The sequence below is a fragment of the Paroedura picta genome, chromosome 6 (assembly GCF_049243985.1).
Source record: "Paroedura picta isolate Pp20150507F chromosome 6, Ppicta_v3.0, whole genome shotgun sequence".
Lineage (NCBI taxonomy): Eukaryota > Metazoa > Chordata > Lepidosauria > Squamata > Gekkonidae > Paroedura > Paroedura picta.
Genome location: NC_135374.1, coordinates 24,028,640 through 24,052,787, shown reverse-complemented (window position 1 = coordinate 24,052,787; position 24,148 = coordinate 24,028,640). Strand labels below are relative to the sequence as shown.

The 24,148-nt window shown below is 42.6% G+C and overlaps 2 protein-coding genes across 5 annotated transcripts in view; one reads left to right on the top strand and one right to left on the bottom strand.

The window, feature by feature from the left end:
- FLT1 (fms related receptor tyrosine kinase 1) overlaps positions 1 to 3,770 on the top strand; it is a 143,486-nt gene extending 139,716 nt beyond the window's left edge. Inside the window, exons 29-30 of the mRNA XM_077341786.1 lie at positions 15 to 106; positions 1,606 to 3,770. Of these exons, the coding sequence (XP_077197901.1) occupies positions 15 to 106; positions 1,606 to 1,789 (276 nt within the window). The 3' untranslated portion in view covers positions 1,790 to 3,770. The remainder of the gene's footprint in view (positions 1 to 14; positions 107 to 1,605) is intronic.
- A 3,056-nt stretch (positions 3,771 to 6,826) lies between these two features.
- The window catches only part of PAN3 (poly(A) specific ribonuclease subunit PAN3), a 73,270-nt gene continuing 55,948 nt past the window's right edge, over positions 6,827 to 24,148 (bottom strand). For all 4 annotated transcript variants that reach the window (XM_077341796.1, XM_077341798.1, XM_077341797.1 and 1 more), the window contains 9 exons: positions 23,865 to 23,981; positions 23,671 to 23,772; positions 21,314 to 21,479; positions 19,916 to 20,003; positions 15,174 to 15,313; positions 13,398 to 13,527; positions 12,237 to 12,301; positions 11,411 to 11,549; positions 6,827 to 9,879 (listed from right to left, as the gene is read on the bottom strand). In XM_077341796.1, the coding sequence (XP_077197911.1) occupies positions 9,739 to 9,879; positions 11,411 to 11,549; positions 12,237 to 12,301; positions 13,398 to 13,527; positions 15,174 to 15,313; positions 19,916 to 20,003; positions 21,314 to 21,479; positions 23,671 to 23,772; positions 23,865 to 23,981 (1,088 nt within the window). In that variant the 3' untranslated portion in view covers positions 6,827 to 9,738. The remainder of the gene's footprint in view (positions 9,880 to 11,410; positions 11,550 to 12,236; positions 12,302 to 13,397; positions 13,528 to 15,173; positions 15,314 to 19,915; positions 20,004 to 21,313; positions 21,480 to 23,670; positions 23,773 to 23,864; positions 23,982 to 24,148) is intronic.

Sequence of the window (24,148 nt, the reverse complement as noted above, 5' to 3'; positions counted from 1 at the left end):
TTTTTCTCTTCCAGAATTGCCAAGGAGACAGTGGACCAGTGCTGCCTTTAGAACGGCTCAAGCGTTTCACATGGACAGGCAGCAAACAAAAGCAAACCCTCTTTGGGTATGTGAGTTAGGCTACACTGTTCATTTACAAAATATCTAAATGGGGCTGCAATGGCTTGTTAGAAAATTATCTAGGGGTTGTAAGCATCTGTTCTCACCTTCCTTCTGCAGTTCATGTTGTCCTCCACCCCCCATCTCTTAATCGTGTGTGGGAGTTAATTTTTTATATTTTAAAAAAAGAAATTATTGGGTGATATGACCATGTTAGAGCCTCTTGTGGCGCAGAGTGGTAAGACAGCAGGCATGCAGTCTGAAGCTCTGCCCATGAGGCTGGGAGTTCGATCCCAGCAGCCGGCTCAAGGTTGACTCAGCCTTCCATCCTTCCAAGGTTGGTAACATGGGTACCCAGCTTGCTGGGGGGTAAACGGTAATGACTGGGGAAGGCACTGGCAAACCACCCCATATTGAGTCTGCCATGAAAATGCCAGAGGGCATTACCCCAAGGGTCAGACATGACTTGGTGCTTGCATAGGGGATACCTTTACCTTTATGACCATGTTGATCCACACCCCCCCCCCGCCAATGGTGGGTGGGAAGGGAGGGGCCCAAGCCATACAAATCCTTGCTGGCTGGGGCTCATCACACATGGTAGTGATTGCCGTCCAGAGAGGTAAATATTCTCATTTTAACTTAACTGCGGGGGGCAGGGGAACGGAATGGATGGAGTGGCATAGTCCTGCCCCGGCCATTTCTGGTGTTGAGGTGCATTATGGGGGCAATAAACCCTGTTTCTGCAGGCTCCCTTTGGCGAAGAAGAGCAAACTGGTAGGCAGCCTTGAGTGTAGGTATGGTTCTGTTCACAAATCATCATCTGTAATTATTTCTGCACTGTCACTTTCTGTGCTTTGGGAGTGGCCTGGGGAAAACATATCCCGTGATATATGAGTTCCAGGGGCTTGGTGGGAAGGTGGGGCTTGCGGACATCACTTCTGGGGTTTCTTGAAGCCTGAAGAATGTTTCAGGGGTTTCTCAGTGGTAAAAAGGTTGAGGCTGATCATAGGGGACCACTTTATTTATATATCAATTTATTAGACGTAATTCTCGGCAACTTACAATCCAGACCCCAGCAGGCCTAGCCAGTGTGTGGGGGGGGGGGGAAGGAGGGAGTCCCCATCAGCACTCCCCTTGGCTCCGGACAGGCCCATCCAGGCCTGGAGAGACCACAGTGGGCCTTTTCAGGATGGGAGGCAGTCCTCACCAGCGCTCTCCCCCACCCCGAAATAGCCTCTCCAGGCCTCAACTGGCCTGCCCAGGACGGTGGGGGAGCCTAACACCCATTTGATCCTTAAATGCAAATGGCTTTTTTTGCTAGTTCCATATAATTTACATCAGCAAGCATGACTTTCTCACCCCACTGCTCTGCTCCAGCACAAACACCGCACAGAAATACCTCTTCCTGGGAGATTTGGACTTCTAAATTTGTTTTGTGTTATTGTTCATTGTTAATCTAATGACACATTTATCAGGTACCTAAAAGGAATTTGTTTTCATTTACAGCCTCTGTTCTGTCAGCAGAAGCAAGGACTCTGTGTTTACAGACAGAACTAAGGAAAACTTATACAGTTTCAGCTGTGGCCACATCAGTGACGTGACTCGGTCATTTCCTTGTGGCAATACGATGTGGGAGAAGAAGATACACCAAGCGTTCCCTCCTCCCAGCTATAATTCTGTGGTCCTGTAGTCCACCCCACCTGTTCAGCAGGGTTTTAATAAGCACTGGAAACTGAAGACTGCTCCTGACTTCTCTTCATCTCCATCATTTAAATAGGTCTTTATTGCTGTGCCAATCACCAGTATTAAACAAGCAACAGAATGACTCTCATGCACCTCTCCTTGCTCTGGCCATAATGCTCATGCAGTCTCAATGGCCCAATCCTTGTTCAAATGCACTAGGAAAGGGGGTGCTTAGTGCAGCAGAAGCTGCTTGCCTGCTGTTTCCCTGAATTCCTAATTGTTGCTTCTTCCCTTGCTCCCAAATGACCTTAGGGGAATTTACTAGATCAGAGGACAAGTAACTTCCACTCTAATCAGTTCCATTCCCAAGAGATTTCTCCTCCTTGCTCCCCACCCTCAATCTACATGAGCATTCATATGTACCTATTATCTTATATCCTACAAATGATTTGGAAAAGAAACCCCCTAAAAGCAGACTATTCAGGGCAGAGGAAATAACTGGAGATGTCTGACATTTCCCAGCAGCCATCTCTCCTGTATCTCTGTATGTCTTGGAGTCACTTTCAGCTTTGCAAGTGCACAGCTTGAAATGCTACAAAAACCGGCAAAAGGTATTCAGGTAGCAATCAGAGAGGATTGCAAAGATGAAGCTGCTAGGCACGGACAGTATGGCCTCAAAAGATACTGGTCTCACACCACTTTTGTCACCTGCGAAGATTCTGGAAATAATAGGTCACCAAAACGGCTGGATATTCTGCTAGCCAGTGAAGAGCTACAGTTCCCAGGGGAGAGAAAGTGACTGTTAAATTCAGGAAACAGACTTAACCCAAGGATTATCTGCTGCCAGGGAATTGCAATGGTCATTCCTCCCCTCTTTTAAGCTAAGTTTCTTGCCCCTGCAGGCTGCAAATATAGCTTGAAAGTTTGCAGGCTACATAAAATTGTCAAGATTCAAAGCCAAAATGAAGATTTCAACTGGAAAGGAGTGACACACTTAACTAAAGATCAATATGCTTAAACCATACAGGCTACAGAATTAGGATTTCCATGGCAGAGGGTTTTTTTTAAAGTATTCTTAAGTTTTGTATTCTAGTTGTCAAAGATTTCATAGCAGAAAGTGCTAATTTATGGTAAACCACATAAATGCAATGTAGTGTTGTCCACAAGCCTAGATAAGCCCGTGTATATCTTTTGCACAGGCTTAAATGCATGGAAATGGGCAGCTGAGGCTTTTCATGGCATGGAGATAAATGACATCACTTGGTAAATAACATCTCACGGAGACAGGACAGTTCTCCTACAAGCAGTGGGCAGCCATAAAAAGAACAGGGAGGCCAGTGAAGCTTTGGCTAAAATAGCTGCTGCATCAATTATTCTGCTGCTCTTAGAAATGCTGCTAGGTTCATTTAGGTTAAGTGCAAGCTTTCACTAAATGTGTATTAGTGAGCCAAACCTTCTGTTTAAGGGTAAAGTCCCTGAGATGTCCAATCGAGTCAGGCAGCTAAGTACAGCCACCCCATCCCAACCACAGTCAGTCTTTATGAACTCCCATGGGAAACAGTGGGATTAGTTAGTGGGACTTGGGCACAACTCACTCAGGGCCAAGAGAACTCTGTTGGTGCAGTGACCAGAGTATTTGAGCCTGATCTCCCTTGGAGCAATTGTAGGCCTGCAGTCTTTGGTCTTTCTATGCAAACAGGGAAGCACTGTTCTCCCAATACAGTTTGCCCACCAAAAACTATGAAGAGACATGCGCTTCTTTAAGCTGGGCATTAGCAACTGTATATGTATATATATATTTTTAAAAAAGTATTTATATTTACACGTAATAATGCATTTAAGGGACTTCTTTAAAAAACTGGAATGTTGAATTCTTGTCCTATAGATAACAGGATGCAAATAAATCTTGTCACCTATGCCTTAACTTTTTGAGCTATTTGAACATGGGTTTTTGACAGTCTTCCAATAAAGTTCTCTTTAACGCTTCACTTGAGGCTGCATTGTTTTGTCTGGGTGACTCATTCTCGTGACAAAAGAAATGTCTTGGAGGAATAAACCAGACTGAGTTTAAGGAACAAAAATGGCACAGATTTCCTTAAAGGACCATGTGGCCACAATACGTTGTGAGAAAAATCATCACCATCAAGGATCATGAATTCATGATGAGCTACTAAAGGGGCTGGCAAGAGATTCTTCCTCATCTGTTGAGCCTCTAACATGATACTGTTCCCTGAATAATGTTCAAATGATGGCCTGCATACAGGAAAACCACCCCTGCTGCTAATCAATCATCATACCCTTCAGATACCCCTCAAACAGCAGGCAATTCACACATTCAGATGCAGTCACCAAGCCACAAGCTATTCAGAGAATGAGATGTATGCATCCGCCAGATACTGTGTCCATGCCTTAGAAGCTGACATCCTTCTTGAACAATGGGGGGAAACAAAGCATATAGTAACAGAAGATGGAAGTTTTAACACAATATGAGGAAAGTATTTGTCAAACCACCTAAAAGATTGCCATCACGGAGAGATCAATTGCTTGGTAGCACAGGAGCATCTTTCATCTGTTCCTCTTTTCATGCCCCAAACAGAGTCATATCAAAGTTTTGGACTGCAGAAGCAGAAAGAAGGCTTAAGTTTCTTCTCAGTAGGAATCATGAAGGCTGTGGGTATAAACTAAGCTTTGGGAAGCCCATGTACAAGCCCAGGAAGTCCCCATTCCCCTGTCCAGCAAAGAGGCATGCTGATCCGGAAGTCCTAGTTGTTTATTTATATTGAGATTTATACACTGCCCCTCCTCCGCTGTCAGGCTGGCTCAGGGAGGTTTCCATCACTTTAAATTGGGGAATATGTTTGATGGCTTCAGACTTTTTCTGACTGGATAGGTTGCCAAATCCAGTGAGGTTGACCAGTTTTCCTCTTGACACCCCATCCCCCCCCCTTCGGCTGTTCAAGATGAGTTACAAGAGGACAGCTGACATTTTACCCTCTATGCCAAACAAAGATCCTAGCACCTACTTTCCCCCAGAATACCTAGCAAGAGTGTTCCACTTGAGCCACCTCCTAGATTTCTGCAACTCACTCTATGTGGGCCTGGCCTTTGTCCCTGATCTGGAAACTGTAATTGGTCCAAAACACAGCTGTCCGGGTTTTCACAAAACCATGGAGAAGGCAAAAGGGAGTGCTATAGAGCAGCTGTCCCCAACTCTCAGTCCAGAGACCGGTACCGGTCCGTGGATCAGTCGGTACCGGGCCGCGGCTCCTCCTCGTCCTCCCTGGCTGCTGCCTCGAGGGCTGCCCTGCCACTCTGCCACCAGCTCACCTTTGGTGCTCTCCGGTGGCTGCAAATAGCTAGGGCTCCCCTTTGCTGTGGCACTGCTGCTGCTGGCAGTGCCCCCAGTGGGTGGTAGGAATTCAGGGGCGCCGGTGGGAAAGCAAGCAGAGCAGGGGCTCAGGTGGCGGCAGCAACATCCCTTGGCAAAAGACTACCCACCCCCCGGGCCTCAGTAAAATTGTCAAGCGATGCCTGGTCCCCGGTGATAAAAAGGTTGGGGTCCACTTCTATACAGCACTCATCTCCCAAACAGCTCTTCCCTCCAGGGGAACTGATCTCTGCAGTCTAGAGAGGAGCTTTCATTCTGGGGAGGGTTCTCCAGTGGAAAATGGCAGCCTCCAGCTGGGACCTGGACATCCCACTTCTAGGGTTTCTCAAAGCCTAAAGAATATTTCAGGGCTTTCTCAATGGTAAAAAAGTTGAGAAAAGCTTTCAGAGGCAGTAACTGAGACACCCTTTGTAGTTTCTTTGCCAACCAATGTTTTCATGTTTTATCATAACATACAACTGTTTTTAATTTACTTTGATATTGAACTGAACTGAAGAAAGTACAGACTGAAAGGTTTTCAGTTCATCAAACAAATTTTGCTATCAATTAAATATTTTCATTGAAGGAAGAAACTGACAGGTTTATGAATTATTGGATGTTGTTGTTAGCAATTACTTTCCCATCTGGCGCCTGGCATCCTTGCCCCTCCATGGGAGCCAAAGCCAGGATGTCCCACCTTCCAAGTAGCCCTTTTCTCTAGGGGGACTGATCTCTGTTGCCTGGAAATCACCTGCCACACCAGCAAATCCCCATGTCCCAACTGGAGAGCGGTATCCTGCAACTTCTCTGGAGCTCAGTGCCACAGCATTCCCCCCTCTCAAGCAAGTCCTTTAATCTCCGGGAGCCTAGATATGAGTTGTCATTGCGGAGTCCCTCCCTCCAAAACAGCAATTTTCCCCTGAGGAGCTGATCTCTATAGTCTGCTGATGACCGCCAATTCCAGGAACAAAGGCAATGGTTGGTTGCTATGGCAGATCTCACCACATGAGAAATATGGTAGGCAACTGTGGCTGGAGCGGCGGAGCTGTTGTTGCTGTTGTTTTAATATTGGGTTATTTAACTGGGGCTGGGGATGTTTTATTGTTGATATTGTTTTTATTGTTTTATTGTGAGCCGCCTCAGGCTGGCAGTTGCCAGGAGAGGCGGGGTATAAATATAAAAATAAATTCCCTCTTACCTTGAAAACCCCATGGACCTGGGGTCACGAGGAGTTGGCTGAGACTTGACAGCACACAATATTGATATTCATATATACAGAGCACAAAATTGTGTGACTTCTCACAATGTGAGAGGTACAGAGGCCTTCACCATGCTAAACTCTGTAGTTAATAGATAAATCACATAAGAATGGGCCTATAATTTATGTATAGTTTGCTAAGCAGCTGGCCCAACATATTACGCTAATTTGTAGAATGACTCTTCCACTTCATACGCAAGCATTAAACATACAATTCTGTTCTCTTCCATCTACAAAATCACATGGGCTGTACAACTTTCAGTAGATTCAGTCCTACTTTTGAGTCAAACTGCTCCAAATCTTGAAGTCAATCCACGAGCAGCTGGGGGGGTGGGGGTGGGAGCATAATGAAATGCAATTTCAGTCAACTATGAAGAAGTGGAATACACCGCCCTTGTACAATATTTCACATGCTCAAAAAATTTTATGGTATTCTTTATTAAAAATACTGCTGTACACATGAAAAGAATGAAAAAAAAAACAGGATTAAAAGGTAATACAGTGGAATTGTGACATCAGAATGTAACATACTGGTGCTTTTTAGGGGAAGCTGTTGACATCTAAAATTTTACCAGAACAAAGGCAAAAAAACAAAAAAAGTACCCCAAAGTATTTACAGTGTAGCAACCACACAAAACAAAACCCAAACAAGCAAACTTAAAAAAAAAAGGGGGGGGGACAAAGGGGGGAAAAAAACAGGTAGAAAAACAAATTTCTAGCATCACATGATTTAGGGGGAAAGGTTGTCCTTTCTGTGCTTTCAACAGTAAAACTAGGAAAGTCAGAATAGTTTCCCTATATGTAAAGACTACACTCTGGGAGACCTGATTAATTGCTTCTGTATTTTAGGGATTACATACACAACTCTTCCTATGAATGGAACTTGCTAGTTTTTGGACAGCCTTTAAATGGAATGATGCTGGAGTAGAAGGGCTCTCCCCAAAAAAACACCAAAGCAAAAAAAATGTAATACATGGACCAAATAAAACAAATAAAACTCCACACTGTTCTATGCATTACCCAACAGCAAATATTTCCTGGATGGCATTTACTTATGGAAACTTATTGGCTCTTTGCTCTCCCTTCCCCCCCCCCCCCCAAACACACTTCAAACCAAGTCCTGAGATTACTGGGGCCAAAGCAATGGACATTTAACATAATGACACAAGTTAGCAAAATGCAACTTGCCTTTCAAGAAGCAAATTTCAGAAGCAACTTTTGCTGGTCTGGTGAGGATGAGATCAAAGTCCTGCATTACCCCTTTTGCCTTTGTTTGTCCCAAAATATTGGTCCACAAAATAATCTGTCAAGAGGTTCCCAATTCCCACAACTGAAGAGATGATCCCATTTCATAAAAACAGAAAGTGGGAAAAAGAAAAAAGCCTCAGCCCGCTTATAAATTAAGCATTCAATATTTCTTCTAGAATACAAGTACTACTTTTTTTGTACAAAAAGAATTACAATATGATTTTTTCCCAAAAAACATATAAAAGACAGCTGCTCTTCCTCAAATACATGAGCTAATGATAAAAGACTGGTTTTGCCATGTTCATATTTTCAAAGTCCCTGTTCCTCTGGACGTTAAAAAAGAATGGTATTATGGCAACTGTTGTCCTCTGGATATTAAACGTTATGATCCTTTTAAAAATCTGTTCAGATTATATGGTAATTTATTTCATTTAAGCTCATCAGCTGATGCTGCCGATCACTGGATGTAATGCATTTCCGTAGACTGTTCAAGGGTTTCCCTAGCTTTTCAATGATTTTTGCTATGAAGAGTTTCCACAATGCAAATCTCAAGGAGGACTGTCATCTTAAAGCTTATAAAACTGGACAGAATTATTAAAAATTTCTATGAAATTACAAATATTGAGAATTAATAAAATGAAAACCAGTAACACCAGTTGCAAGTGCTTTTGAAGTCGGTCCTGACCTTTTGGAAAGAATTTCCACATTTCCTTCAAGGTGAGCACCCAGTGCTCTTAACACATTCAGTGCTGGGGACGGGGGGGAAGGATGTAGATACATACAGTCTTCACTACTGCATTAAGAAAGGGGGGGGGATCTTACATATTTGGCAGTCTTCAGTATCAAAGTGTAGTTGTTCTACAAATTCCCTTGAATACCCAAACTTGGAGTCAACGGCAGGTCCAGTATCAGAAAGTTAATTGAGGAGGGGGGAAGAAAAAAGTCCAGACTTGAAGACTGATTATTCATGTGCTGAGTTATTATGAGAAGTAATTTTACTTTGGGCTAAGCAGCAACTGCAAAAGGCACAGCAGACCACCATTCTTCCAGAATCAGGCCATAAAACTTCAAAAGCTCTCGATGCCAGACAACTGCTGTGTGTAGTTAATCTTCTGAACAGTGTCTTTGTATCTGTATCCAGTGTAGAGTACCATAATAAAGCTGTGGTTCAAAGAACAGAACTTTATACAAAAAAAAATTACGGTAAGTAACTTAAAGGAATACACTCCTGAAACATCAGGCCTGTAGCACAAATTCTTTTTTTAAAAAAAACTCTGTTAAAAATTGCATAAATGTAAATGCATCTGACTAGCAGGAAAATATACAAACAGGTATTTTATTTAAAAGGCGCTGGTCGTGTTCAGAGCAATTTGGATCTGCTCCTGGAAGTTACAGATGCTTCTTTGTTTCAAAATGGTGCTATGTTGCTTAGGCAAAGCTTTAACCAGATAAAAGGGGATTTTACATGTGACGATTCTATACTTCACTTGATTTTTTTAAAAAGTATGTATCTTCCGGTTTAATTGGTAAACCAACAGTGGGGGGTGGCATATGACACACGTACAGAGGTTACAAGCGACACTGTAATTTACAGAACACAATTTCTATAAAATTATTCACCTGGTCCTTTATAGTATTTCTGGGGTGCAAATAATGTCAAAATGAATAAATCCTGCGGTATACTCAGTGGCAAAGAAACAAAAAAAGGTTATCCTAGAAGTGTCCTTGTAAAGAGATTCCCTTAGTAAATATCCAATGTGGCAAAACATCAGAGTTCAGAAAGTCTTTTAAAAAATTAAAATTAGTGCATATACGAGTGGGAAAAAAATAAAAGCAGGAACATCATGCCCTGATGTGTTCCTTATTTTAAAATAAATTCTTCACAGATAAAGCCTCCAATGGCAGCCAGAGTTCAAAGGTAAGCAAAAAACATTCTTCCCTTCAAGTAACAGTGTACCTGACTGAAGTGCAACATCTCCTGCTGTTTGTTTCCCGAAATGTGAAATGAGATGACGATTCAGCTGTAGTGCAATTTGCTATTGGTTACGTTCCTCAGCAATGTCCGGCATGCTTTCAGCAAATACTACAACTGCCCGTTAGCGGCTGCAATCAGTTCTTGAAAAGTGTTTTCAAAGCAGCGTTTCAGGTCACTATACGTTACCACAAGCACGCTCTTCTCGTCTCTGGAAATGAGGCTTATTTTTTCTGGCACACCAGCATCTAGCTGAAATCAAAAAGTGCACAGAAGCTTTTATTGGTAGCCAAGGCCCGACATAATAATCAATCATAATAATAATGTCTGTACAAATTTTTTTGCACGAAAAAGAGCTCTTCCACTCATTCCCAGTAAGTATTATTTTCCAGATGGATGGGAAATCCTCAACTCAGCTCCCACACCTCCTTGGAGCAATCCACCAAATTGTTAAGGAAACTTTACTAATGGCTTAAAAAAAAACACACTACGAGGTGAGCCTGTCCAACGATAATAGGAAAGAGAAAAGAAACCCCAGTTGAGATGCACATGGTACCACCATGGAGTGTGAAGAGATTGTTTGGCTTGGGTGAGGGGAACAAATCAGAATGTCTCAGCATGAGGGGGGGGGGGGGTTACATTAAACTCTTTGCCCCTAAGTCTAAAACCAAGTTCTCTATGGCTGTGGACACCACTATGTAAAAGACTCCTGGATACAGAGAGAACCACCAATAATCAGATAATGCTTTTAAACTAGACAAGACCAGCAAAACTTCTCACACGGATTTCAGGGGCTTTTGATGCAATCGCCAGCACCTATTCGCACCACCAATCCATATGGGATCCAGTGGCACTGCGGCCACTATATATTATTGTATTATTATATTTATATTTATTTCCCGCCACTCTCGGCAAAGCCGCATAGTGGCGGGTTACAGGATAAAATATATTCCAATTTCCCTTAAAACCAACAATTAAAAACTGCTCAACAACTGACAGCAACCAGCATACCTGACTCACTGGGGAATCAGGGAGAGGATGACCCCCACCGATGACATATGGTGGGGAATTTCGCCTTTGGGGAGGCCCATAGATCTTCTCTTCACCCTGGCCTCAACCATAAACCTGGTGGAAGAGCTCTGTTTTCAGAGCCCTGCAGAAAGCTGGAAGCTCCCGCAGGGCCCACAGTTCCTCTGGGAGCTCACTCCACCAGGTAGGGGCCAGGACCAAGAAGGCCCTGGCCATAGTTGAGGCCAGGTGAGCCTTCCTGGGGCCAGGAATGACCAATAAGTTGGAGCCCTGTGGGGGGCATAGGACAACAGGCGATCTCGCAGATATGTGGGTCCCAGACAGCATAAGGCCTTAAAGGTTAATATCAAAACCTTGAACCTGATCCAGACCGCAACTGGCAACCAATGCAGCTGCCTCAGCACAGGCTGGATGTGGGTCTTCTAAGATGTTCCTGTGAGGACCCTAGCAACCGCAATTGCAATGTCCAGGTCAGAGACAAGGGTAGGCCAGCATAGAGCGAGTTACAGAAGTCAATCCTGGAGGTGACCGTTGCGTGGATCACCATGGCCAGATGCTCGGAGGACAGATAGGGTGCTAACAGCCTCACCTGGCGAAGATGGAAAAACGCCTATACAAATTCAAAGGCCTCTTAGCTGTCCCCCATCCAAAGATTAATTTAAGAATCACATTCCTTTGAAGAAAATAAATTATTAAGTGAAGAAAGAAGACAAGCCACAGAATTCATGTACAAGTAGAACTGGCTCTTATTTACCTTGTTAAGACAAGAGATAATGTGACTGAGGTCTATCCAGGGAGTACCCGCTTCTGTCACTTGATGGAAAAGATGATCCCTAAAGAGCTTCAGGAGATACCTGTCCCCAGTTTCTGACCATGCTGGGTCCTTCTGAAATCTGTCACAAAACAGAGTTTTCATCTCTTTCATTAAAAGCACATCATAATACACTTTAGGCCAGGGGTTACTTTAAGATTGGCTTTATAGGAACTTCTTACATGCATCAGCAGAAGGGCTCTTCCATCAGAAGAATGCCAACAGAATGATATGGTAAGCATATAATTCCAGGGGGAAGGAAGGGACATTAATCAAAAAGTACATGTACATTAAACAACTGGCCCCTAAAGTCTAAAACCAAGCAGTCAACAGAATTATATGGAAGGACTAAACTGAATATTATTATTATTATTTTCACCCTTCACAAGAGGCAGTGTAGCACTTGGAAGATATTTTCTGCTGATAAGAGAGGAATACTCTTCCAAGGAGGCACTTAGTAGTTTGGAATTTCAAAAATCAAGCTTTAAGTCTTGCAAAGACTATGTGACATGTCATCTTGAACCAGTTAATTGCCTGCATCCCAACAAGCCTCATGTCAGGAGTTTACTATGCCATAAAGTGCTATGGCTCCGTTTATACACAAGGGAGGATGCCCTGGCTTGAATGCTACAAAACCGACCAAAGCAGCCCAGTTCATCTTCCACATTCTAGTCTTTCCAAGTCCACTGTAAGACACACGAAGACTGACTCCCTGCAGGGCCCTTTCCCACAGCACGGTGAAACAGAGACCGCTCAGCTCTCTCCTTACTCTGGCCTCTCATTGATGGTTCCCAATTTCGCAAGAAGCCGGAATAGTCTTCCGTTCTGAACTTCCTGGAAGACAAAAATTTTTGGAAAAAATTACAAATTTTGCACAACAGTGCAAGTAAAAAAATATAACACAGAGGAGTATAGTAGCAATGAAACTGAAGGATCTAGAGAACAGTATGATCAGACTACATTCCATAGACACTGAAAATTCTTCAACACATTGAGCTGTATGATCCCTCAAGCCAGGAAACTTCTTCTCGTATGCTGTTTTTCTTTGTTAGAGAATCAAGAGTCTTTCTACAACCAACATTTCCATCTCACAAAGAACAAATCCAGTAGTCACACTGTTCTTACTGAGAATTTTCAACCAATACTAGTAAGGAGTCAAGGGATATTTTAAAAAGACTAATGTACAGCAAAAGCTTTGTCATTTGGCAACTGATTATCAAGAATGCTCTATCAAATTATATTATTCAACGCATCACCTCCTGCTGCGAACAGGCTTGGGGTGGTTCACGCTGGTAGGATACAGCAATCAATAAAAGAGTTAAAGTGGCATGAAATACGAAGAGTTCTGCCCAATATGGGGGCTTTTGTTATGGCATGGGAAGGTGGGGTTGGCCACTAAGGATTCCTCTGGATAAGAGGCAGGGCAGAGAAATTAGTTTGAGTTACCTGGCATATATATATTAACCCATAACCCCTTGTTCCCCATGAGTGTCTGATTCAAGCTTTACAGGATGTATTCCCTGTTTCCTCTAGTTTCGCTAGGTGGTTTGTCCTCCTTTTCCAGAATATGTCACAACTTTCAATCATGCCTCCAAAGATGAATTTTTGCACCACACACTTGGAATGTAAAGATTACTTGACGGCAAATAGTGTCCAGAGGACATCACATAACCCTTTATACTGTTGATGCTCTTTTTTCTGGTTATTTGCTATTTCCCTGTTAGTGTCTACTGATATTTTGGGATTTTTAAAAAGCGTTTTTTTACTTTCATTTAACTCTGTTGCATAGAGTATACATGTCATTTTAATTCTTGTGGGTGAAAACGCTCCTTGTGAAAAGCAGTAGGTGTAGTAATTGAACAGGGTACATACTAAAGATGGCAATAAGCACAGCTAACTGCAGTGCACACTGTGTGCGACCATAATTTACCTTCGCAAGGTCTTCTTCTATTACATCATTTCTCATCTGGGCAGCATCCAACTGTGTGTAGAATCGTGCACCAATCATAGGCATGATATCATTTACACTTCGAAGCCTGTTTTGGTCAGTCAGCAAATACCTACAGCAAACAATGTTTAACAAGATGCTTCAAAACAAGGCTTCTGAAAGATGCTTTAAGAAGAGGGTCCATCAGTGAAGACTTATAGTTAAGTATTTTGAAAGTTAACATTTAACTGACAGCTAGAAAGCAAAAACAAACAGAGAGAAAGAGGAACTAAGTTCTGTTGTACGATGCCGCAGAAGATGAAAAATCTAAATGGTCAAATTTAATCACCATTTGTGTGGGCATCTTTCGTTTATAATGAAGATGACCTAATTCCGCCTACAATAAAAATGAGCTATCAGTTTTGCATTCAGTATCATGGAGCAGTATGTTTTAATGAACATATGTGAACACATGAAGCTACTTTACACTTTACATCCCTTGAAGCTTCGTACTGCCTGCTTGGACCAGCTGTGCACATATTACAGTGAACAAACATGTACAGAGAACACATTTTACTTTGAGTGCAAGTTCAGTCATTTTATGCTATATTCAATGTGTGTTTTGCAGAACACACAATTTAAACTCCATGGTTATCCAGGTTCTATTTTTTAAATGAAAGTTCATTGGCTGTTTTTTTACAAATGCATGCTCACGGTAATAGGTGTGCAGGGCTAAAAATTCTCAGAAAGTCCTTCCCAAAACCTGCTCCCTGAAAATGTGGCACTGACACTGTTAGAAACCGGAACATTCTGTATGCAAGACACATCCTCCAGCAGTGAGCCCACAGCCCTGTTCTCTTTCTACTCTCTTCATTCTAGGCTAACTACTGCATTTAGCCCGCGTTACGCTAAGAACCAGTTTGAGGTTAAGTCCCTGTGAGTATAAATATCCATCCCAGTACAACAGCAAAAATTAAATTTAAAGCTTCATCTTGTTTTGGCTCATTTTGGAATTCAGAGTTCTCATCATTACCCACATCTTATCAGAAATTATCCAACTGCAGGGAATAGCAATTTTCTCCAAACTGTATTGCTGTTACAAAAATACCCTGACAGTGCGGTGCTGAATGTTTCTGATGCTGTACTGTGGGATCTATACTGTAAGTGCAAGGTTTAGGAAGGCAGCAGTAACAGATGAGTGCAAAATGAAGTATATGGAAGACTGGCAAAGCTTTTGCTTAAATACAGAAGGTACCTTAAACAAGACTGATGGTATTTTAATAGTAGGCAACAATTCTACCATTTTAAGTTGAACTGTAAAGTGTTACAATGCTCCCGATCAGGTAGGTGAGTTAGCTTTCTTCCTACAGTCATCCCCCAGCCAAGGACTCCCTCTTAGTTCTACTACGAGAAGAATTCCTACCACATGGTAGAAGGGGCTTTACTTATTTAAATCATCATGATAGAAGAGATGATGTGCCCACAAAATTTTCTGGGAAGAGTTTGCAGACATAACCAGATAACACCATCTGAACATGCATGATACATACTGAGGAGATTATCACGACCACATTTTAACCTATAGGGCAGGGATGGCCAAACTGTGGCTCTCCAGATGTCCATGGACTATAATTACCATGTTCCCCTGCCAACTGGCCATGCTGGCAGGGGATCATGGGAATTGCAGTCCATGGACATCTGGAGAGTCACAGGTTGCGCCGCCTCCCCCCCCCACCGGGTGAGGGGGAGAAAAACTGTACCTCATTCCAAATAACTTACAAAATAAGATTCTTCAAATCAGAGGAATAGTTGATTGTCACCAGTTCCATAGCTTTCTGTAAATTCTCCCTCTGAATTCCCGCCAAGGAATTGCACGCCAAAGCCAACACAACTTTCCCTAGAGAAATTAAGTCAGCTTGCTGAGGAAAAAGAACACGTACAGTTTTATCAAGGTCGGCAATCAATAAACTGTAGCATTCGAGAACTTTAATACACATATTAAATACATCAATGATGAATTTAAAGTAATTCTTGAATGTGGAAACCTTTCCTGACAAGACACCCACTTAATCATACAAGCTTTTAATAAATTTTATTGTGTAGCATAGTAGGGCAGTTTCAATTAGGACTTTCTCCCAATTCAATTTTCAGATTTGATGGAAAGATGAAAACACTCCGAGGGCCCATCTGACCCATGCCAGTGTAGGAAGCTGCTTCACGTGTGTCACATCACTTATTTCTGCAGATACAGGATGTCCACCGAATTTCTTTTAAATTGGCTTGTCCATCCTCTGAGAAATTATTGCCAAGGGTCAGTCAGCAGAACTCACCCTCCATCAAACTTTGATTTGGGGTGGGGAAGAGATGGCCACTTCTGCCAAGTCCCCTTTTGCTGCAGCTCCTGGTACTGCAAGACATAGTTAGCTGAGAGGGTCTCTCGACTGCGGGTTACGATTTTTCAGGAAGTACAAAGAGCTGCTGGCAGAGGAGGAAACAGATAAAGACCGTTTCCATGAGGCCACTCCATTCATGGAAGCAAGAGATCCAAACGGTTCTAATTAAATCTACTGCAGGTAAATGGAGCAAGACATTTTGCAAGAGAGATCACTCAATAAAAGGGGCTTGAATTCAGGTATCTGGAATATTCAGCTCAATGCCAAGGTGACAGAAATCCCATGAAGTTAACATGCAATAAATGTAACTCCTTTTTTAATAGGTTGTGAGGCAAATACGAACACGGTCTGGCTAACATGTCTCCTTCATGTTGCTACATTGTGGATTCAGAGAAACCCAGGAGATTAAGAGGCTTCCCCCTTTTGCGCAGACATGTTCGCTTGTTAATCATCAGTAAAACCAGGAAAAAGAGTTGATTTCCACAACTAAGGGTAAAAATCTTCAGCTGTAATTTCTCCCTGCTACTTTTTGTTTTAAAAAAAATTGAAATCATAATCGGAAATATACTTCACTAACCTTTCCCCTAAATATCTGCTTCTTACCTCTGTGAGTCCCCCCCTTCCCTTTTGTTACATTTCTTTAATTTTCCCAAACAGCAATGCTTCTTCCTGCTTTTCAATTCTTGTCTTCCCCTCCCCCTTCCGATTCTACCTATGGCTCTATTTATCCATTTACTGTGTGACAGCCTCTATTCATGTGTCTGAATCGAAGTATGAAAAATAGACTGCAAGAAACAATGCAATTTTTTTTCCATCTTGGCCTATGCCTAACTTCTTGTTCTTTCCTATCCAAAATGCACAAGTTCAAGTTCAAGAATAAAACCCTCTTAAGTATTACACAGTCATACCTGCAATTAAAACCAAAACTTTACTGTACAGGCAGAAAGCTGAAGCAATGCAGAATTGCCTGAACTATTGCAGTTCCACGGGGCCTGCAAAACAGAGGTCTTCTGCTAGGGTGAGGTTGACCAAACCAGCATCTGCTGGGGGCCCCAGAAACCCCTCTCCATGAACAGAACCTTGACTCAACCAGCCTATAGGACCATAGTTACTGTTGGAATTGTTATATGAAAAAGTTAATGAGCTGGTATTGAAACCACTGTTACTATTGTATTTATTTGAGCGATTGAATTATACTGTATTTATCCCTATATTCTAGGTAAAACGGCCTGAACTGCAAGGGAGGGCAGTATATAAATAAATAATAAATAAATAAAAATATGCAGGAATGGCTGTGTGCTAAGTCTAGAAATGACTTCTGATAAAAATCCAATTGTCAGATCAGAGAACTCAAGACCTTTCTACTTCATATTAAACTGCTGACAACCTATTTTGTTACCTTACTTAACTGGGTACTTATATTGTTGTACGACTGCTACCTCTGCTCTAAAAATAACTACAAACTGGATCCCAAGTTTCCAAGCCTAAAGGGCCTTCAGACTAGAGGAAGCCTGGCATGGCATCAGACACTTTGGATCCAGCCCTAACATGGTCTTGAGAGTCTAAAAGGGGAAGACAAAGGAGGTAAATGGCAATGCAGAGTTCTAAACTGTCGTTTGAGATTCCAGGGTGCTGCTGAAGTGTCATTTCTGAAGCAAAGTGAGGCTTAAACGACTCAAAACGGCCTGGACTCTCCATCATCATTCTCATCATTATGCTTAAGAACTCTTGGTTGTTGCTGTGGTTTGTGTCTGCCACCAAACAGACACATCATCCCTTTGGGAAGGTACTGATAGATCTGCTTGCCTATAAACAACCATAAAAATGGCGTTATGAATATGTACTACTGCATCTATTCCAACAACGCTTACTGCAGCATACAACCAGTTTTTTTCCTGCTGGATTTACAGAGGAAACCACTGCATGCTCTACCACATAGAGAGATTCCTGCAAAGTGTCCCTGCGTTGGGTAGATGTATGGCACTGCGGAATTACTTCCATTAAACTCAGCTAGCAATTCTTTTCCTCAGCTGACCACAGGGAGAATATGGAACCCCGGTTCTGTTTGTTTTGTTACATTTCTGCAAATGTTGTAAGTCATGCCACTGACAATCTGAGATAACATTTGTGCAAAGTTCTCAGAATTTAAAAACCGAGACTTCAGATTTAATTGTCCTTCTTAGCTTTAAGTCTTTCAAGGCAAGGCAAGCATTTCACCTGGTAATACTTAATGGAGGTGGCTCCTTTGTTTTCCCTTGGAATCACTATGGCCAGAGACGACTACAGGCCCTGCCATCATTGCCAACCAGAACAGAAGACCCTTCCCAAAAGGAGGAGGGAGCAAGCTTGCTACAGTTCCTTCTCCTTCCACTTGTGACAATCACGGACTACCCATGAGATGCAGTTTTTGTTTGTATTGTAAATCTGTACTCTCCCTGCTACATTTGGCAGAGGATAGGACTGGTGTTCAGCTTGCAGTTGCAGAGGCCAATTTCAGCAACATGAATCAATATGGTGCTCAGGTTGTATGAAGAAGTAGTTCCATTTCATTCAACCTTGTATTTCTAAACCAACTTGGGAATGCTACAGAGATCTGAAGAGACACGTGGACATTTTTAAAGCAACGTTATTTCTAAAAATTGTTCAGAGAACCATGACCTCAAATTCTGTTCTAATAGCAATTGTTTTGCCCTTCCTAGCAGAATGACACCCCAACTGTAGTCTTTGGCTAAACCCTCCACTGTAGATTCTTTGTGGGCACAGAGCCCTCTATTTTGGGGTTCAGAACTTCGTAAAGCACCACTATATACATGAATTTTAAATGCAGCATCAAGAAATCAATGTCAATATTTCATCACAATGCTTTAATGTTCATCATTTCACCCCATAAATATTTACAAAGTGAACATATTTTGCCCTAACTAAAATCAAATGAAAGGACAAAAAAGTGACAATTATTCATTAGCGAGTTGGATGGCAGAGTGCTTGTCAATGAGTCAGTGAAAAGGGCAACCTAAAAATATAGCCGCAACATCTGCATATTTGCACATTTCTTAAGTATACAGAAAAATATTTTTTATAATTAAGAATGAATCCTGACATGAGGACATTAAGAGGCATGGAAAGTCAATGGCAGTTGGGTATTGGTTAAAGGGAAGTGAGGGATGGGGAAACTGGCCTCTACAGATTTACAGTATAGGCACAGCAACTTGCTCCCTATCTCTCAGCAGCAGACCTACCCAAGGTCCTCCATGTGATGATCACCTCTAGATTAGACTTCCACAACTCACTCTATGCAGGGATTCCCTTGAGACTGGTCTGGAATCTCCAACTGGTTCAAAATGTGGCAGCTAGGGTCCTCATGGGAGCCAGTGGAGAATGCATATGACACTAGTGCTCTCCCAGCTGCATTGGCTCCAGACTGGAGACTGAATCAGGTTCAAGGTTTTGGTTTTAACTTTTTAAATCCTAAATGGTCTGGGACTGGCGAATCTGCAAGACTGCCTCTTCCATCACCCCCCCCCCCCAAGAGCATTGAGGTCATCTGACCAAAACATGCTTAGGTTCCCTGGCCCAAAATCGGTGAGACTGGCCTCAACCAGGGTCTTTTTTAGCCTTGGCCCTGGCCTGGTGGAATGTTCTGCCAAAGAAAATCAGGGCCCTGCAGGATTTTAATCAGTTCTACAGGGCCTGAAAGATAGAGCTGTTCCACCGGACAGATGGTTGAAGTCAGACAGAACATCAAGAAAAGCTCGCTTCACTGCCCAAAATCAAAAGACAATTGCCTCCCCAAGAAAGAGCTGGAATTCCCCCCACCCAAGTTTTATTCAAGTGAGGTTGATGTAAATATAGATGTTTTAATATTTAATATATATACTATTGAAAAAGAAATTGAATATTTTAACATACGGTTACCTGCCCTGAGCTATCAGGAAGGGCGGGATACAAGACTAAAAAGGTGATGATGATGAAAACAGAAGGGAAAACCGGATTCAGAATCAAGTTCCCTGATTATTCTCCCCCTCCTGCGTTCCCCCAACATGTCATAACATAGGGGCCTGTATTTGTAGAGAATCACTGTAAATGTCCAGTAAGAAAATAGTATGTTGTAAAATACTTTGAACTTACTTGGAATTGGGCCATTAGCGCCAAGGGATTGTTTTGGCTGTTATCGAATGTTAACACATCAAAGACTCCAACACAATTTACTCTCAACCTTGAAAAGAAATGAAAAATTCTTTGGATTTCCAGTAAGATTAACTGTGTGGTTTTTACAGTTTTGATTTTAAAAAAAAACATTTCAAGACCACTGTCATAAATAATATTAACATTACTGGCAATTGAATACCAGGAGTGCACATATATGCAGACACTAATAAAAGTTGAAAAAAGAATAAATACAGACACTAAAAAGTGTGTGGGGCATCTAGAAGGACATGCGAAACCTGCCCTTCAAGGAGATCCAGCTGTGAGTTCTTTGCCCCATTGATCAGATCCTCGATGGGACAAAAACAGGGGTCCAACTTGGCCACTAAAGTCTCTGACTACCCCTGCCATCTCTTTCTAGGGGAGCAGGGGGTCGGGGGGAGGAACTGATGCCTCCTGCGCCTCAGCTTCTTTCAGAAGTCATAGAATCATAGAGTTGGAAGGGGCCACACAGGCCATCTAGTCCAACCCCCTGCTCAACGCAGGATCAGCCCTAAGCATCCTAAAGCATCCAAGAAAAGTGTGTATCCAACCTTTGCTTGAAGACTGCCAGTGAGGGGCAGTTCACCACCTCCTTAGGCAGCCTATTCCACTGCTGAACTACTCTGACTGTGAAAATTTTTTTCCTGATATCTAGCCTATATCGTTGTACTTGAAGTTTAAACCCATTACTGCGTGTCCTCTCCTCTGCAGCCAACAGAAACAGCATCCTGCCCTCCTCCAAGTGACAACCTTTCAAATACTTAGAGGGCTATCACGTCCCCTCTCAACCTCCTTTTCTCCAGGCTGAACATTCCCAAGTCCCTCAACCTATCTTCATAGGGCTTGGTCCCGTGGCCCCAGATCATCTTTGTCGCTCTCCTCTGTACCCTTTCAATTTTATAGTCAGTCCTTCCCTTAAGTCAGTCCTTCCCTTTCATTAGGGGCTGGGCCTGTCTCCGCTTCTTTCCCCAAAGGTTATGACTTCAAGTTTGTGATTTGTGATGTATTGTAAACAACATGCCAGGTGTGTACTGGAGAGGTCTCCCTGTAGGCAGAGAGAGGAGTGTCCCTGGCTGCTGAAGGCCATAGTCTCAGTTTAGCTTCTATGGAGAATTCAGACTTGATTTGATCTAGAGCTCAGACTTAATTACAGGAGCAGGGAGAAATTGCCCATGGTGGTAATAGTGCAAGGCATCTCTGCAACCCCTGCCTAATCCAGCAAACAAAAATGTACACATGCACTGACCTTAAGCCTAATCTGAAAAAATACCAGCATTCTCTGCTGACACACATATGCCCTCCTTGTCAACAATGTAATAGCACAAGAGAGTCTGTTACCTCGTTTTACCAGTTACCAGAATCTTTGTGGGGTCCATTACTCGACAGGCCAATCCTGCTGTATGGATGGTCCGCAACGCAGAGCTGAGCTGCACAATGTAAGCCCAAATCAAGGATTCAGGTAACAACCCAGCATGTTGCCGGGGCAGAGGTCCATCGTGTTGACCTATTACAAGAACCATAGAATCAATGTGTACTTCAAGGATTATTTCACTGTAACTACTGTAAAAGATGAGCTAAATGCCAACTTTAAAATGTTTATTAACAGATACCACCATCTACTTAAATTGAAACAAGCATATGACTTTAACCACAATTTTAACATTGATTTTTAACAAATATACACATAAAGGTATTATTAAGCTGCCATCTTACTGTGCCAAGAAGAAAACTAAATACAAACATGTTCACATGCATTAAAATTAGCACAACCCCAAGACCATATAACAGTCCAGAGAACACTGAAAAGCAAATAACAATGCATACAAATATTCAGAAATGTTCAAATCAGCTGCAAAATAACAGACTCCATGGCCCACGGCATTTGGAATGTTGCACATTCTTCCCATAAACCATGTATTTGATAGCTTTTCAATGAATCAACCGTCTAAATTGGAAAATAATTTATTATGGGCGGTTTATTAAATGCCAACGAATATTAGCACACGGGAAATGGGCTTTTCCTTTCCAATGGGCCTTGAATATCAGAGTAATATGTTTTTTTGTAAACAAGGGTTGACTGACATGTGGGTGCTTTGGCCTAAGCAGTGACAGCAAATGCTGGCAGGGGCTCTTGGGAATTGTAGTCCATGAACATCTGGAGGACCACAGGTTGACTACCCCTGCTCTAGAGGATCTCTGTTCTGGGATATCATCCTTTTGTGGAGCATATAAAAATATGAAAGACACAAAAAGCTATTACTAAATACCCACAGAAAATAAAGGCTATCTAGTTTAATAGGACCATCTGAGAAAAGACTGTATGAATTTAGGAAGCGGGATTACAAAAATATATCAGTGCACAGGTGTTCAGAACAGAAATAACCCAAGTTTGTTATGTCTTTATTTTTCTGTCAAAACCCCCCAAAAAACTACCTTATACCACATCCTTAAAATATGCTGGAATGTGTTAGCGAATGACACAGCAAAATAAGACTAAAAAGGCTAACCACACCGTGAAAGCGGAATGGAGTATGTAAAACCAGTCATGCAACCACAATTCTCTCTCTTCAACTGTCATGGGCCTACTAACGACACACAAAAAGATGGCTTAAAACAATAAGTTCTAAGAAATTATGCACTAGGAGACCACTACTTAAAAAATAGTGTCCGGCTGCCAAGCATTGGCTATAGCTATAGGTATAAATTCTTACCTTCAAATTTCATCCTCAATTCTACAAATATCACTGACAGTAGTTTTCAAAGCAAAGGTGGCTTGCCACAGCCTGCCACTGTGTAGCAACCCTGGACTTTCTTGGTGGCTTCCATCCAAGCATTAACAAGGGCTGATCTGACAAGACCAGGCTAGCCTTGGCCTCAAGAGGTATATTTTGCCTCTACCAGGGTCAGGTTCTTTTCGGTCCTGGCTCCAACCTGGTGGAATGAGCTCCTGGAAGAATTTCAGGAGCTTTTCACAGTTCCGAAGGCCATGCAAAACGAAGCTCCTCTGCCAGGCATCTGGCCAATGAATTAGGGATTGACTAGGAAAATAGTCTATTGCATCCAGGAATGCAACAGGCTCTAGCGGAGGGCCTCAAAGGAGGAGCGGGCTTCAGCCCTACCTGGAGTTGTTGCTGGCAGCTGGGGCGAGAGCAAGGCAGCCGGGCATCGAGGTGTGTGGGGGGCGAGCCTGTAGCCCTCGTGGAGGGTGGGCCGACATCTCTGGAGGTGACTGGGCCACCGTGGCTGCTGGCGGGCCGGCGGCCAAGGCAGGGCAGCGAAGGAGCGGCAACCTTGGCAGCCAGGCAATGTCTGGCCGTGAGGCTGGCTGCGTGGCTTGCAGCCAGCTTCTGGAGATGGTTGCTCCAGGGGCAGGATTGGCCCATGTGGGCGGAAGCACAGTCCAGACACCTTTCCCAAATATTAGGGAGAACAATGGCAAGGATATAGAGCTGCCCTCCCCCCACAAGAGCTCATAAGATCCCTGCTCTTGAAATAAAAGGGATATAAATAACATCCGCATGTAAGCTTCCGCCAGTAGTTGTGGAATCTTGTGCACAACATATATTTTGTTTTAACTGTTGAATGTTACAACGTAACTCTTACATGTTGTTGAGCTGGTATCCAGGAGGGGCGGTCATACAAATCCAATCCAAATAATAAATAAAATAAATAAACATATTTAAATCAGGACTTACCCCACTTTCTTTTTGTGAAATAGGCATCAGCACTAGGATCATTGAAGTGTCTGCTCATCATGGTCTCTCCTCCGGCATGGAAATCATACGCAAACACAAGTGCTTCAAAAGCAAACAAACAAAAACCAGCCTAATTAGTTATGCAGTTGACCCTTCCAATGTTATCAATCAGCATTTATATACCAGAAGCTTACAATGCTCTCCGAATGCTTTTGTGGTGAATACTTCTCGCAACGTTACAATATTTGAATGCTGGATTTTTTTCCACATGTCAACTAACACCATGCACTTGGTGTTAACAAGACGGAAACCTGAAAGGACAAATACATACATAAATCCTCCATTCAAAGCATCTCCAGCTCCCCAAAAGAACTTTTCTCATTGGTTCTGAAAATACAGAGCTGCCACCAACAGAGGCACACCACAATAAACTTGTGTTGTTCACCGCCTATTCTATGGATCATTAGTTGGGCCATAT